Source organism: Harpegnathos saltator, unplaced genomic scaffold (assembly GCF_003227715.2).
Source record: "Harpegnathos saltator strain DR-91 unplaced genomic scaffold, Hsal_v8.6 scaffold82, whole genome shotgun sequence".
NCBI classification, from domain to species: domain Eukaryota; kingdom Metazoa; phylum Arthropoda; class Insecta; order Hymenoptera; family Formicidae; genus Harpegnathos; species Harpegnathos saltator.
The window spans coordinates 119,079-131,450 of record NW_020230671.1 but is presented as its reverse complement, the minus strand read 5'-3'; the positions used below and the strand labels follow the sequence as shown (position 1 = coordinate 131,450).

The 12,372-nt window shown below is 41.0% G+C and overlaps 1 protein-coding gene across 10 annotated transcripts in view; it reads right to left on the bottom strand.

The window, feature by feature from the left end:
* LOC105181043 (phospholipid phosphatase 1) overlaps positions 1-12,372 on the bottom strand; it is a 36,413-nt gene that overhangs the window by 1,332 nt on the left and 22,709 nt on the right. For 8 of the 10 annotated variants that reach the window (XM_011137609.3, XM_011137586.3, XM_011137602.3 and 5 more), the window contains 4 exons: positions 2,890-3,044; positions 2,360-2,580; positions 1,456-1,567; positions 1-970 (listed from right to left, as the gene is read on the bottom strand). The exon at positions 1-970 is cut by the window's left edge and continues 1,332 nt beyond it. In XM_011137609.3, coding sequence (XP_011135911.1) covers positions 668-970; positions 1,456-1,567; positions 2,360-2,580; positions 2,890-3,044 — 791 coding nt within the window. In that variant the 3' untranslated portion in view covers positions 1-667. Of the gene's footprint in view, positions 971-1,455; positions 1,568-2,359; positions 2,581-2,889; positions 3,045-4,347; positions 4,508-6,266; positions 6,500-12,372 lie in introns of those variants that run through there. The other 2 variants (XM_011137577.3, XM_025306951.1) reach the window with 2 other exon arrangements.

The following is a 12,372-nucleotide window of genomic DNA, read 5'->3' as shown; positions in this document are numbered from 1 at the left end:
TTAACAATTTAGCATGAAACATCTGTACGTCAATATATTTCTATTTACATCAAGCGATAGTTTATCGAAGCGTCCACGAGGACTCGAAAGATATGTGCGTTTCTCGTTTGAGCGGAATGTACGTAAAACGGCATCGTCATGCTGAGCGTTTTGTAAGTTAATAAAGAATTATTATAAAAGTAAAACCCATGCGGCTCTCTTTTGAGAGTTCATGATAAGTATGCTCCGGAAGAAACTTCCAAGCTCACAATTACTCGATTCGGATCATCTCGATTCGGTCATCTCGGGAAGAACGGTTGCTTCGAAATCTTTATTTCTCGGCAAAATACAAGAACTATTCTGGGGCGTTCCGTCGACGCCCTCGCGTTATCGGTACATAGTCTCTTCCCTACGCAAACGCGCGTCCACGTAAGAAAGAAGGAGCATCGCGCACAGCGAGAATCCGTCTGCGCTGCGATTCTCGCTGACCGTACAAAGTTCTCTCCGAAATGAGCGATTCGACCGTCATGGAATTTCTCCCCAGCTTGCCAAGTCCCTCCGGCTCTTGTCAGCCCCGTAGGTCGTTCGCGTCGACGTTTCCTCCAGCATTTGTCTAAGACAATCGCAACGTTTCTCATCCCTTGACACGCTGACGCATCAACGACGGAGCTCGGTGACTCTTTCGATGTTAGTTCTTGGTGAAGCTGATCTGTGAAGTTAAACCATGTTCCGCTATCACCTCGCCTGGCACTTGCTTCACGTCCACGACGGCGTTATTCGTGTTATTGATGTGGAAATATCGGCAGAGTGTTATCACGAGGTACAGGCCGAACAGGATGCCCAGGATGGCACCGGCGGTAACGTCCCACCAGTGATGTCGGTGGTCGCTGACTCTGGTTACGGAACACGTCACGGCCCAAACGCACGTTAGGCACTGCAGCCACGGCTTAAGGAACCAGAACCGGGTGGACAGGCGAGCCTGCAGGTACCACTGCGGGGACAAGAGATCCGGGTTTGAAATCGAGTGACGAAATTCTTATCTAGTCGAGGTCGCGGAGGAGCAAGGCCTGTTAAGGACGCGGGGTCGAATCCTTCTACGTTCCCGTCTGACGTCACTTTCGACCATGTTCGTTTGCCTTTCTTACTTTCGAGCGCGAATCGCGACCGTTCTCCACGGCGAGGAATTTATTTCGCGATTATCTCGCGCACACGTCTCGCTGTTTGTCTATCGCGGCGCTTCGCGAAAATCGATATGCCGTTAGTCCGGATTTTTTTCAGATTCTTTCCAGTCGGTCGCTTCGATATTGGCTATCGGTATCTCGAAGGGAACATCCCCGATGTCGGCGTAGTCGTTTCCTGCATTGCCAACGCGAGGCAGATGAACGTTGACGCTTCTTTCACGGATGAACCGAGATAAGGTGTTCTTTCTTCCCGCGTTTGTCACTTATCGGGATAAATATTTTGTGCGAAACTTACTATTATGAAGATAGCCATGCAGACGGACAACGCCGTGTGGCCGGAAGGGAAAGACCTACTGGCGTCCATGACGAACCACGATGAGCTGACACAGGTGTAGTCTTCGAAATACCTGCGTGAAGAATTAGAAAATGGTATTAGTAGAGTTGCAGCTTCAATTACGAAAAAGGAAAGAAACGCCAAACGCGATACGGAGAGACATAAAACGCGTCAGAGATCTTTAGACGACCGACTGTACGCTGCGAAAGGTAGACGTAGCGAAAGAATCTACCTCGCTCGCGATTGGTAAGCACGCCACTTTGTGATTGAAACTCGAAAATTACCGAGTGCTAATATCGCTAATGGCCGAGCGCCCAAACTAACTAATGCTCGGTCGTTAGGTTGGATTCTCGACTTCCACCTACACCTACAATTGCTCGCTTATCGGAGAGATCGCATCTCGAATGTTACTGCGCGTGGTCTGACAAGGCCACCATCTACATCCTAATCTTTTCCTATTCCTTATTATTTCCTAATCTTTTTCGAAGAACTGTCTGAATTAGTGCACAGTGATGCGATAAATTAGAATGAAAGAAGATACACTTGTCTCACTCTAACATACTGCGTCGGTGTGCACCAGTTCAGCAAGTCCTTCGACAAGAAACAATTGTATCTAATATGCGTTCGGCTGTACGATATTATCGACATCATTTCTGCTGAACAATCATCGTCAGGTTCCATCACGTTAGGCTCCTTCCTTCGCCAGACCACGCGTCCACGCGTAACACATGTAGACCCTGCGACACGTCACTCGCGCGCTCGCCTACCGTAGTGCTGCCCACGCCATGACCGGAGAGCCGACCTAATTAGACGTAGGGTCTAGGGTGCCCAGCCAGGACAAAGGAGAGCAAAGAGGATCGCTTACTCATTGGTGCAGTTGATCGCCTCGTGCGGCTTGCACGTGTCGAGAAAGTGTGGTCTCGGTTCGCCGATGAGGATTTTCATACATTCGCAGATCACACCGACTATGACCTGGACTGTGGCGCAATGGCGATACCAAGTCCAAATATGCTTCCATCTGGAGTTGTAAGTCAATTTGTTCTTGTAACTGTCGGCGGGATAGCAGGCGCACTCCACGATCCACATCTGAAATCGAACCGAAAAAATCCATTAATTATCACATTAATTATATTCATTAATTATTTAGGTATCCACACGTGCGCCAATTTAGGCGTGCAATTGACACGGGAGATTTATACTTGTCATTCACAACGTATAATACAAATATGCAGAACGCATGTAGAAGGCGTGTGCAAAGAAGGATCAATAATTGGTAAAATATATGATATGATAAAGGCGATGTCAAGAAATTGCTAAATGTGACGCGGAAATGTGTGCTTATCATTCAGTATCGAAAATACAACAAAGATACAGGTGAAGCGCGTGTGCTCTCACCATTATGAAAGGTGCGATGAAGGCGCTGCACAGCAGTAAACTCGTGGAGATCGTGTCGCCGGTGTATTTGAACGAGATCTTCGGGTCGTTGCAGAAGAAGCCCAATTTTTTATGCGGGATCTGGCCAAACTCCAGTACTACCAATACTATGGTCACTGAAAGGCACAAACACAGGATATATTGCAAACTGCTTTAATTGATTTATTAATTGCTCTTTAATTGTAACTTTATCTGCAAATCGCAATGACTAAGATAAAATGTTATCAATGTATTGACATTGAGGATCAACTTTGAAAACAACCGTTTCAGTCAGTTTTATTCAAATTTATATGACAGTTTCAAGTTTACATGACAGTAAACTGTGACCCGTAAATTTGTGAGACGCATCAATGTATCACCGTCGCGTGTACAGTGCTGTACATCGATGTACAGTAACTAGTGGCTAGAGATCATGTAACTTTGAAAGTTACGGAGTTTTTCACTCTTCACCCATTTCGCTCATTCCGCTTCCGCGTGAATTTCTCCGCGGACTGATTACGTCACTAGATATGTAGAAAATAAAAACATCAAACACGTTTGAACTAACGTCTTCGATGGGGAAGACATGTTATTTAATTTTAAACAAGATTATATACAATCATAAGAACTAACTTTGTTTCCTGAATATTTATGGGAATATCAATATGTACCAAGATGGAAAAATGTCTAGATGTACCAAGACGGAAAAATGTCTAGATGTCAAGACTGAAGAAAATTTAGACGTTTACTCAATTCCCGTCCTTTCGCCATCAGCTTTCAAGGTGAAAAAGTTTACGTAAAAAAAAGAGATTCACGCTTCTACAGTTCAACAAATTACATGTTCGCTAAAATCGCTAAACCTTTCATGTGAAACTTTTCGCTCTTCGCGTCTTCCTTCTAAGCAAACATGATTATGTCATTGTTATTCCGATGAGCAATAAGCTTTTCTGTATATACATATTAATATATTATTTGATAAATATTAATGACAGCGGTAAGGAAATATTAGATAGAAAGATTGATGGCTTAGAATAATGAAAATGATAATATTCATCATGCGATGATGAGCGCTATTTTAATAGACTTTTATTTTAATAGACTTTAGACGTCACTACATCTTTCAGCCGAGTTCAAAGGCCTGTTCCGAACTCGGTTTCGGAAACTTCGGTTTTCAGTTAATAGGTTGGTAGGTCTTAAACTAATTTAGATACATCCCATAATTGATCGGCTGATCAATTATCAAGATAATAAAAAATCTAACCATTTTTCTACTTAATATCTGCCCAGAAAAGTCCTTACCGATTTTTGTTGGTCACAATTCTAGGAATTTTTATGATTGACAACTATGTGTATACAATATACGAGGTGTGGCTATAAAATAACGAGACTATTGCTGCAAAACATTTTATTTTAAATTTATACATTTTTAGTTATTATCACCTTCAATATACACCCCTCTTCTATCCCTACAACGCTCCATGCGAATTTTCCATTGTTCGAAACAGTGCTGGAAGTCTTCTTCTGTGAGCTCCTTCATGACGCATGCCGCTTTTTCTTTCACAGCTTCAACGGACTGAAATCTTGTTCCTTTTAATGCAGATTTGACCTTGGGAAACAGATAAAAGTCGCATGGTGCAAGGTCTGGCGAATAAGGCGTCTATGGTCTAACACTGGGATGTTGTACTTGGCTAGAAACATCTTGACAGGCAATGCAGAATGAGCCGGCGCGTTGTCTCAATGGAGAACCCATGACTTGTTCTTTATGTAAAATTTGCCTTACGCATTCTTTGTCAATTCCTATAGTTTCAGCAATCGCACGAATAGTTAACCGACGGTCAGATCGAATCAGATTGCCGACTTTTTCAATATTTTCATCCGTTTTTGACGTGAAAGGGCGACTCATCTTCAACGTCTTCTCGGCCATCTTGGAAACGCTTAAACCACTCAAAAACTCGCGCACGTGATAAACATTCATTGCCATACACTTCTTTTAATAAAAGATAAGTTTCAGTAGCGCTTTTTCCAAGTTCCATGTGAAATTTTACGACGATTCGTTGCTTTATTATTACATTTATCATTTTTCCGGCAAAACAAGACAACAGCTCTTATACAAACGAAGGCAACGGCCAGATTAATTGATTTACAGACACGGGAGGCGCCGCATTCGAAAGAGAAGGCTTCACGTTACACAACTGTCAGTCGTTCGCGTTTGGCGCATGTGTACTTCTTCTGTGGAAGCATCAGTCTCGTTATTTTATAGCCACACCTCGTATAACTCGAACTATAAAATACACTTGAGTCACTCAATTGTCACATTTACAGCAGTAAACATCAATTTATATTTTTTATCCATTTAATACGGCTAACCAAAAATAAATTATTCGTGTTTCTTGTACGAGTTCAAACGTGAATGCAACGTATCAGAGGCTTGTCAAAGTATTTGTATGGCATTCGGAGAAGATGCAGAACGAACTCGTTGCTGATTTTAAAAGTTTGTTTCAGGTAATAGTCTTCGGAGCACACTTCAAGCAGAGTGCTATCGACACGCACGCGCCAAACATGATTATGTCATCGTTATTCTGATGAGCAATCAGCTGTTTTGTATATACATATTAATATATTATTTGATAAATATTAATGACAGCGGTAAGGAAATATTAAGTAAAAGAAAGATTAGAAAACGATGGCTTAAAAAATAATAATATTCATCATGCAATAACGAGCACTATTTTAAGAGACTTTAGACTTTAGTCACTACATCTTTTAGCCAAGTTCAAAGGATCGAGGATATATCCCGATCTGGAAAATCGCTTTTCTTAAATAACGAGGACCTGAGGACTGCAATTGAGACGAGTTCAAAATCTACAGAAAACTTGCTACTGCATTTAATATTAATAAAATGACATTTAATGTTAATTCGATATTTCTTCATATAAAAAACGGCGAAAGCTTCTCTGGATATCTAATATTGCAGAATTAATAGCTGGAACCAAGTTTGTATAAATAGTACAGAAATAGTGGTACAGAAATAGTCTCACATGACTGTGAAAGTCCAAGCATGATCAGCTGATCAATTGCGGAACGTGTTGAAGTTAGTTTAAGGCCTAGCAACTTTATAATTTGAACCGAAGTTTCCAAAACCGATTTCGGAGCACACTTCAAGATGCTATCGGCACGCACGCGCAAGTGACGCCATGTTCATTGTCGCGATGAGATACGTTCGCGCGCAACGCAAACAGAACTAGCTAGATTAGACCAATATCTCGCGATTGTCGGGATCGATAAAAAGTTACATTCGTTAACGCGACCGGTTTACACTCGTTTCCGATCTTCGATATTTCTCACTCTCGTGTACGCACCGAATACATAACGATTGCAATAAAAACACTTGGCTAACAAGCTCGGCATTATCTTCGACCTCTCGCCACTTTCCGCTGCTTCCCTCACACGGCGCTCTGTCCTGTCTGTATTATGGGATTTTTTCTCGCCAGTATGGCGGTTTAACGAACGGATCACCATGCCGGCACTAGCCACCAGGCAGCGAGCGTCTCGCGGCATTCGCACTCGTTCGCGTTCACACGAGCACTAACTCGAGAATTTCAAGCAGAAGATGCAATGAGTCAAGTCATCATCTCATAAAATGACGTGATACCGTACGGCGCGTGCGCGTATTATAAATACTGTGCGGTCGCGCTGGTCATATTGCGATTGTAAATGTCGCGCGATATGTCAATTCCTTTCGTTCATATGTTATGTTATGTGAATGGACAAAAACCGCGATTTGCATACGAATTCATATGCAAATCGCGGTTTTTGCGAAAGATAAATGTACCGCGTTACGCTACGTTAAGCAACGACTAATTATTGAGACTTTATTCTTATCATCTGTTCACCTTTTTATCATCTTTTATTATATTTGAATTGTACCAAACTAAAACTTTATATTACTGCCCAAAAATATCTCATTTTATCACATTATAAAATACAATGTCACTTCATAAGTTAGTAATCATTTAGAAGCAAATTCAGTCGAAAATATTAGTCAAAGGTAACAGATCATTGATATAGGCTTTTGAAATTGGTTTTCATGGGAAATCACATTTCATTTTCGTATACTTAGTACTTACTTTAGCGGAGCCATTTGACACACTATCACGACTTTTTCCCGGCAATTTTTACCGGTACGTTCACCTTACATTTCCGATTTCCTTCACGGAAAGGAAAGCTCGCACAGTTCGTGCGATTAAACAGGTGCCGGACGGAAACTTATGACTCAGACATGATATTTGAGTAGAAATATCCTACAAAGATTTCTTTCTTCGCTTGCCTATGCACAATATGAACGACCTATAAACGTGATAACATATGAACTAGGAGAATTTAAGTCGGAAACAGTAAAGTGACGCACAGTGTCTCACATCGGAATTGATGATGTGCGCACATGGGAAATTTATTAACTAACAGCGGAAAATGACGTCGGATTACTCATTCCGGCGCCGCAAATTCCGCAATAAAGGGATTTCCATAACTATGATTGTCTGTCGTATCCGGAAGAAGGAAGAAAAAGTACCTCGCGTTGATGATTCATCTCGGTGGCAGGTTGATTAAATTGTCCTAATAAATGGCTGTGAATAACGGGATGAAATAGGTTGCAAAAAATATAGAGAAGATACATTGGTGTATGATTCGATAATTCGCGTTATCGCATATTGTCGTAAACAAGTTATTTTACAGGTGCGTGAGGCGTTTGCAGTCCTGCGTATAAAGACATTAGGCATACAACAAAGGTTTGACGATCTTGGCGAATGAATGCTGAATGCGTAAGATAGAAAAGTAAAAGTTAAATAGGAACAAGACAACGGAGGAAATTAGATAACAAATGGCGCGTTCGGAAAGACTCTATTAGTATTACTTAACACTATATAAACTGTTCGCGGAGCTAGGTGACAGCGCTAACAAACGCTGTCATGAAATCAATGATTGCATTGCACACCATAATTACGCTATTTTTCCCATGGCGGTGCATCGATAGCGTTAGCGTTTATAAGCTTCGTGAGAGCCCAAACCGCACATCACTGCACGTTAGTGCATTTCAATGGTACGTATCTACATCGTCTTCATTATTTCGCTATTTACATACGTAATGGACCGTTCCGTAGAAGCGAAGCTTCGGGATGTTGAAACTGAAGAGGAGTTTAAACTGCAACTCTCATCAACTAGTGTTTTTGGAGCACAAACCGGTAAGTTTTAGGTCGTTAAATGATACAACGGTATAACGTAGTGATGCTAACGCCACGCTATTGCTGTTCGTAGAGTTCTATCATTATCGCTATCATTATCGCGCTATCGCGCTCCACAGACGATTTTTGTAGAACTGGCGTTGATGGGGAGTTTTTGCAACAACGTTTTTCAGATACGGTGAACGCTAAAGTTACGTTATTGAGTCGAAAGACGAAATTGCGCTTGCGTATGCGAAACTGCGCATGCGTAACTTCGTCTTTCGATCCAATAACGTAACTTTCGCGTTCACCGTATTTGAAAAACGTTATTGCAAAACTTCTCTAATAGCGTTTTTCCAAACACACTCAAAGGCTGCTTACAAACGCTAACGCTATTAACGCATTAATAGTGTTCCTCGGTCCAGAAACAGCGTTCATTTAGCATGCAATTATGGCGTGCAATTATGGCGTACAACACTACCATTAGTGACGTCATGATAGCGTTTGTTAGGGCTACCATCTAGCTCGGCGGACAGCCTGTGTAGCGTTAAATAACGCTAAAAGCGTCTGCTCGAACGCACCCAAGGTGTTGGAATGTCAGCGGTGAATGGAACTCGTAGACAGATGGTAACGCCATCTGCTTCGGATCATCGACTCGAAGAAAACTCTGTCGATAAAGAACTGCCCATTAAAACGATATTAGAACGAGATTAGCAAGGTTGAATGAACATTCACGCGTGAGTTCCTTAAAAATGTCTAATACAATAACAATTCACGCGGAGCTTCAGCCACGAGAGAACAATGCCTCGCGGTGTGCGCCTTCTTTATTCCCTTTTTTTTGTGAAAGGAGACTAATGGGTTTCGGTTCCGCCAGGGGCGAGCGCGCGTCCGCCACGTGTCTTGCCTCCTGCTAGAAGAAAAATGTACTTTTTTATTCTTAGGTGCGCACGTTCCGCGCATAATGCAATTAGTCGCGCGAAGCAAAAAAAGTAATGCCACCTCGCGGCACTGTGAGCAGTCACGCGAATAATCGCCGTTTCCATCTGTCCATTTCGAAAGTGAGCGAAACGTGCAAGCTATCGGAGGACGCATCGCTTAGAATACGTGCCTTGTATTTTATTAAGCATTATTAATGAACGTAACGTAATATGGACGTTACGTCTCGCTTCTTACGATATTATCGAATTGTTCGCATGTGAGAATAAAATGTATGAATATTGTCACAATTCCTTGACACGTGCGTGTCGACTGCGTATAAAGTACGACCGAACGCACTCTTTGAACAATTTGGTGATAAAATAATCCATTCAATATACAATTAGGGTTTATAGAGGTTTATGTTTTCTATTAATTATTAATTATTAATTATTTTTAAACGAGTTAAGTGGCTTTTCTGCATTTGGCTTTGCACTTGCATAAATATTTAATCGCGTGTATATCTTATGTCCATTGTAATTTATAAATTCGCGCACGTGCAAAATCGTTTATTCGTTTGCGAAACAATCGGAACATTCTTTTTTGTATACTTAAAATACAGGTGAATTTTGAGCGTAATTCTTCAGCGCAGAAATTTGTTCTTGAGAAGTTCTTATACTACATAAAACGTCTCATCGGACGTCGGATGTGGTTTAGAATGCGTCGAAAGATAGATAGGTAGATACATTCAGATTGTTCTGCAAACGAGTGAAAAACAATCAAAATATAAACATTTGCATGCACATGATACAAATCGTATGTCTCTCAAAGTTTGTCGCTTCAGAGAATTTGTATTTTTCAAATTCGTTGCAGCCTCGATCTTTGCTTTTACGAACCGTTGTATAATCATAGATAATGAGATGAGAACGAGCAAAAAAAACGAGACCCAAGTACCCTGTGTCACACATTCGCGGCGAGAAACGTCTCATCGCAGCGTTTTCCAGAGAAAGAGAGAGAGAGAGAGAGAGAGAGAGAGAGAGAGAGAGAGAAAGAGAGAAAAACAACTAGACCGGAATTACATTGTGATTCATTGCTAATGCATTCCGACATGCCGCCGCATAAGTGAAAAAATCATGAGGCGACATGTACTGACTAAAGATAAATTTATCTGTTTGTATTATAAATATTTCAGTCTCATTAGTAAGTACTATTTTAAAACGCACATTTTTATTAAATCTTTTTTCATATCCTTCTTATATAATTATTCTTAATATATTTTTAATATTATTATAATGATTCTTAATTATTACTATAATTATTCTTAATTATAATGATTAGACCCTTAATTATTATTATAACTATATCTTTATCATAATTTTTATTATATATTTTATTATATTATATAATAAATATAATAAAATGTATACACAAAGGTATGGTAAGGGTTATTATAAGAAGATTGTTGTTTTATTGTCATCATTATCTGATATTATTGTTTTGTCGCTGTCATTATTATTCCGGTATTTTTTCGTTTCGGTGACAGATAACTAACGATCGTAAACTTATGTACATCCCGCATTAAAATCTTTTCTTAATCGTGTCATCACTGAAAATTGTTTATCCTGCCCGTAAATAGTCCACTGCGATTGCGGCGAATTCACTCTCCGTCCAGTGTCTATTGCGCGCACCGTGATCTGGCATTAACTGCACGGTTAAGAAACAGGATGGAGCCGACAAACACTATAATCTCTACGTGGTAGTCGGCCCAGTGTCGCGGAGGATCCCTAAACTGAAATTAGCCTTGAGCCTCCTTAATCCGAGCCTGACTGGCCGTGCATGTCGTACTCACTGCCACATGTGAGAGACGGACAATGATGAGTGGTATACATCTGTATGCCGTAAACGTTGCGGGGGAGAATACTCTAGTGACATACACGACCGCTTCGTGATCAGTTAAAAGGTTAAAGTCCCGTTTGATATACACACGTTTTTTCCTCTCTCTCTCTCTCTCTCTCTTTTTCTCTCTCTCTCTCTCTCTCTCTCTCTCTCTCCCTTTCTCCTTCTCTCTCTTTCCCCCTCTTCCGCCCCACCACAACGCGAGAATTTGTGCGCGAGTTACGCAAATATGTATATCTGTGGACGCTAATGTAAAATATCGTAAAAAAGATGAGAGGTGAAGCAAACTTCATCTCTCTCGATCCGGTCACTTTTCATTATCGAGGAATAAATATGTTCGGATCTTTGTTGGATTTGTTAAAATCATCTAGCTTCAGTTCCGTTTTAAGTGGCCAACAAGTACCTGTTTATCTAGACATTAATTACGAATAAATACAAGCACTTAATGACTATCAGATGGGACTTTAATGACCGAGTCGATCGAGATCGAAACGAGACATCGAAATTACAAATATTGAGTAACATTATCAGCGAACACGGCGCTAGGATTCATATTATCGCAAAATTCTACACGTCGAATGATATTCGAGAGTTCAGCACTATACTTCAGTCGTGCATCTACTCGAAACGATCGTCGCGACTCGTTGCGATCATTACGCGACAATTGCACAGAGGTATTTCCAGCGAGAGACACGCCCGTAAAAATTCTAGACAAACAGACGTCCGTAATATTACATTACACAGTTCGCGGTTTGCCTGTCGAGCTTCATTACACGCGTGGTTTCATCCCTGGCGAATGCGCTTCCATGCAAAAGACCGCACTCATGCTGTACGTATAAGCGACGAGAGAGAGGAAAAAAGAAGTTCTTCTTTAGTTTGAACAGCAGTTTGGGGAGAAGCGTGAAAGTTCCACCTTCTTTAAGCAAGCTAAGATTGCGCATTATACAGGGTGTCTCATTTTAAATGAGCCAGGCAAAAATCTCGAAAAATATGAAAGATAAGAAACGTTTCAGACAAAAGTTGGGTAAATATTTAGAAGTATACAGTCAGCTCCGATTTTAATGAGACTAGGCTCATTCGACTCGTTTTTGCACGAGAAACAACTTTTTCCTGTGGCAAAATCGTCGCTCAGTTCCGCGAAGCAAGATATGAAGCGTTAAAGCAAATCATAATTCAGATTAGGAAAGCTGTTATATCGACGAACTTTGGCGACATAAACATGCCTCGTAACTAACATAAACTTCCTGAATAATATGCAAAAAATTTTAGTCCGTGCTCACTGTTCGTTAAAAAGTTATTAACAAATGAAGTTAGTGATAAGAGTTTGCACCGAGCATGTATATACACACACACACACATGTGAGTTTGCGACTTTCCATATGAAGCGAGTTTCACCCGTTAACCCTCGAGGGGGGGTGCGGGTGGGGGGGCCGAA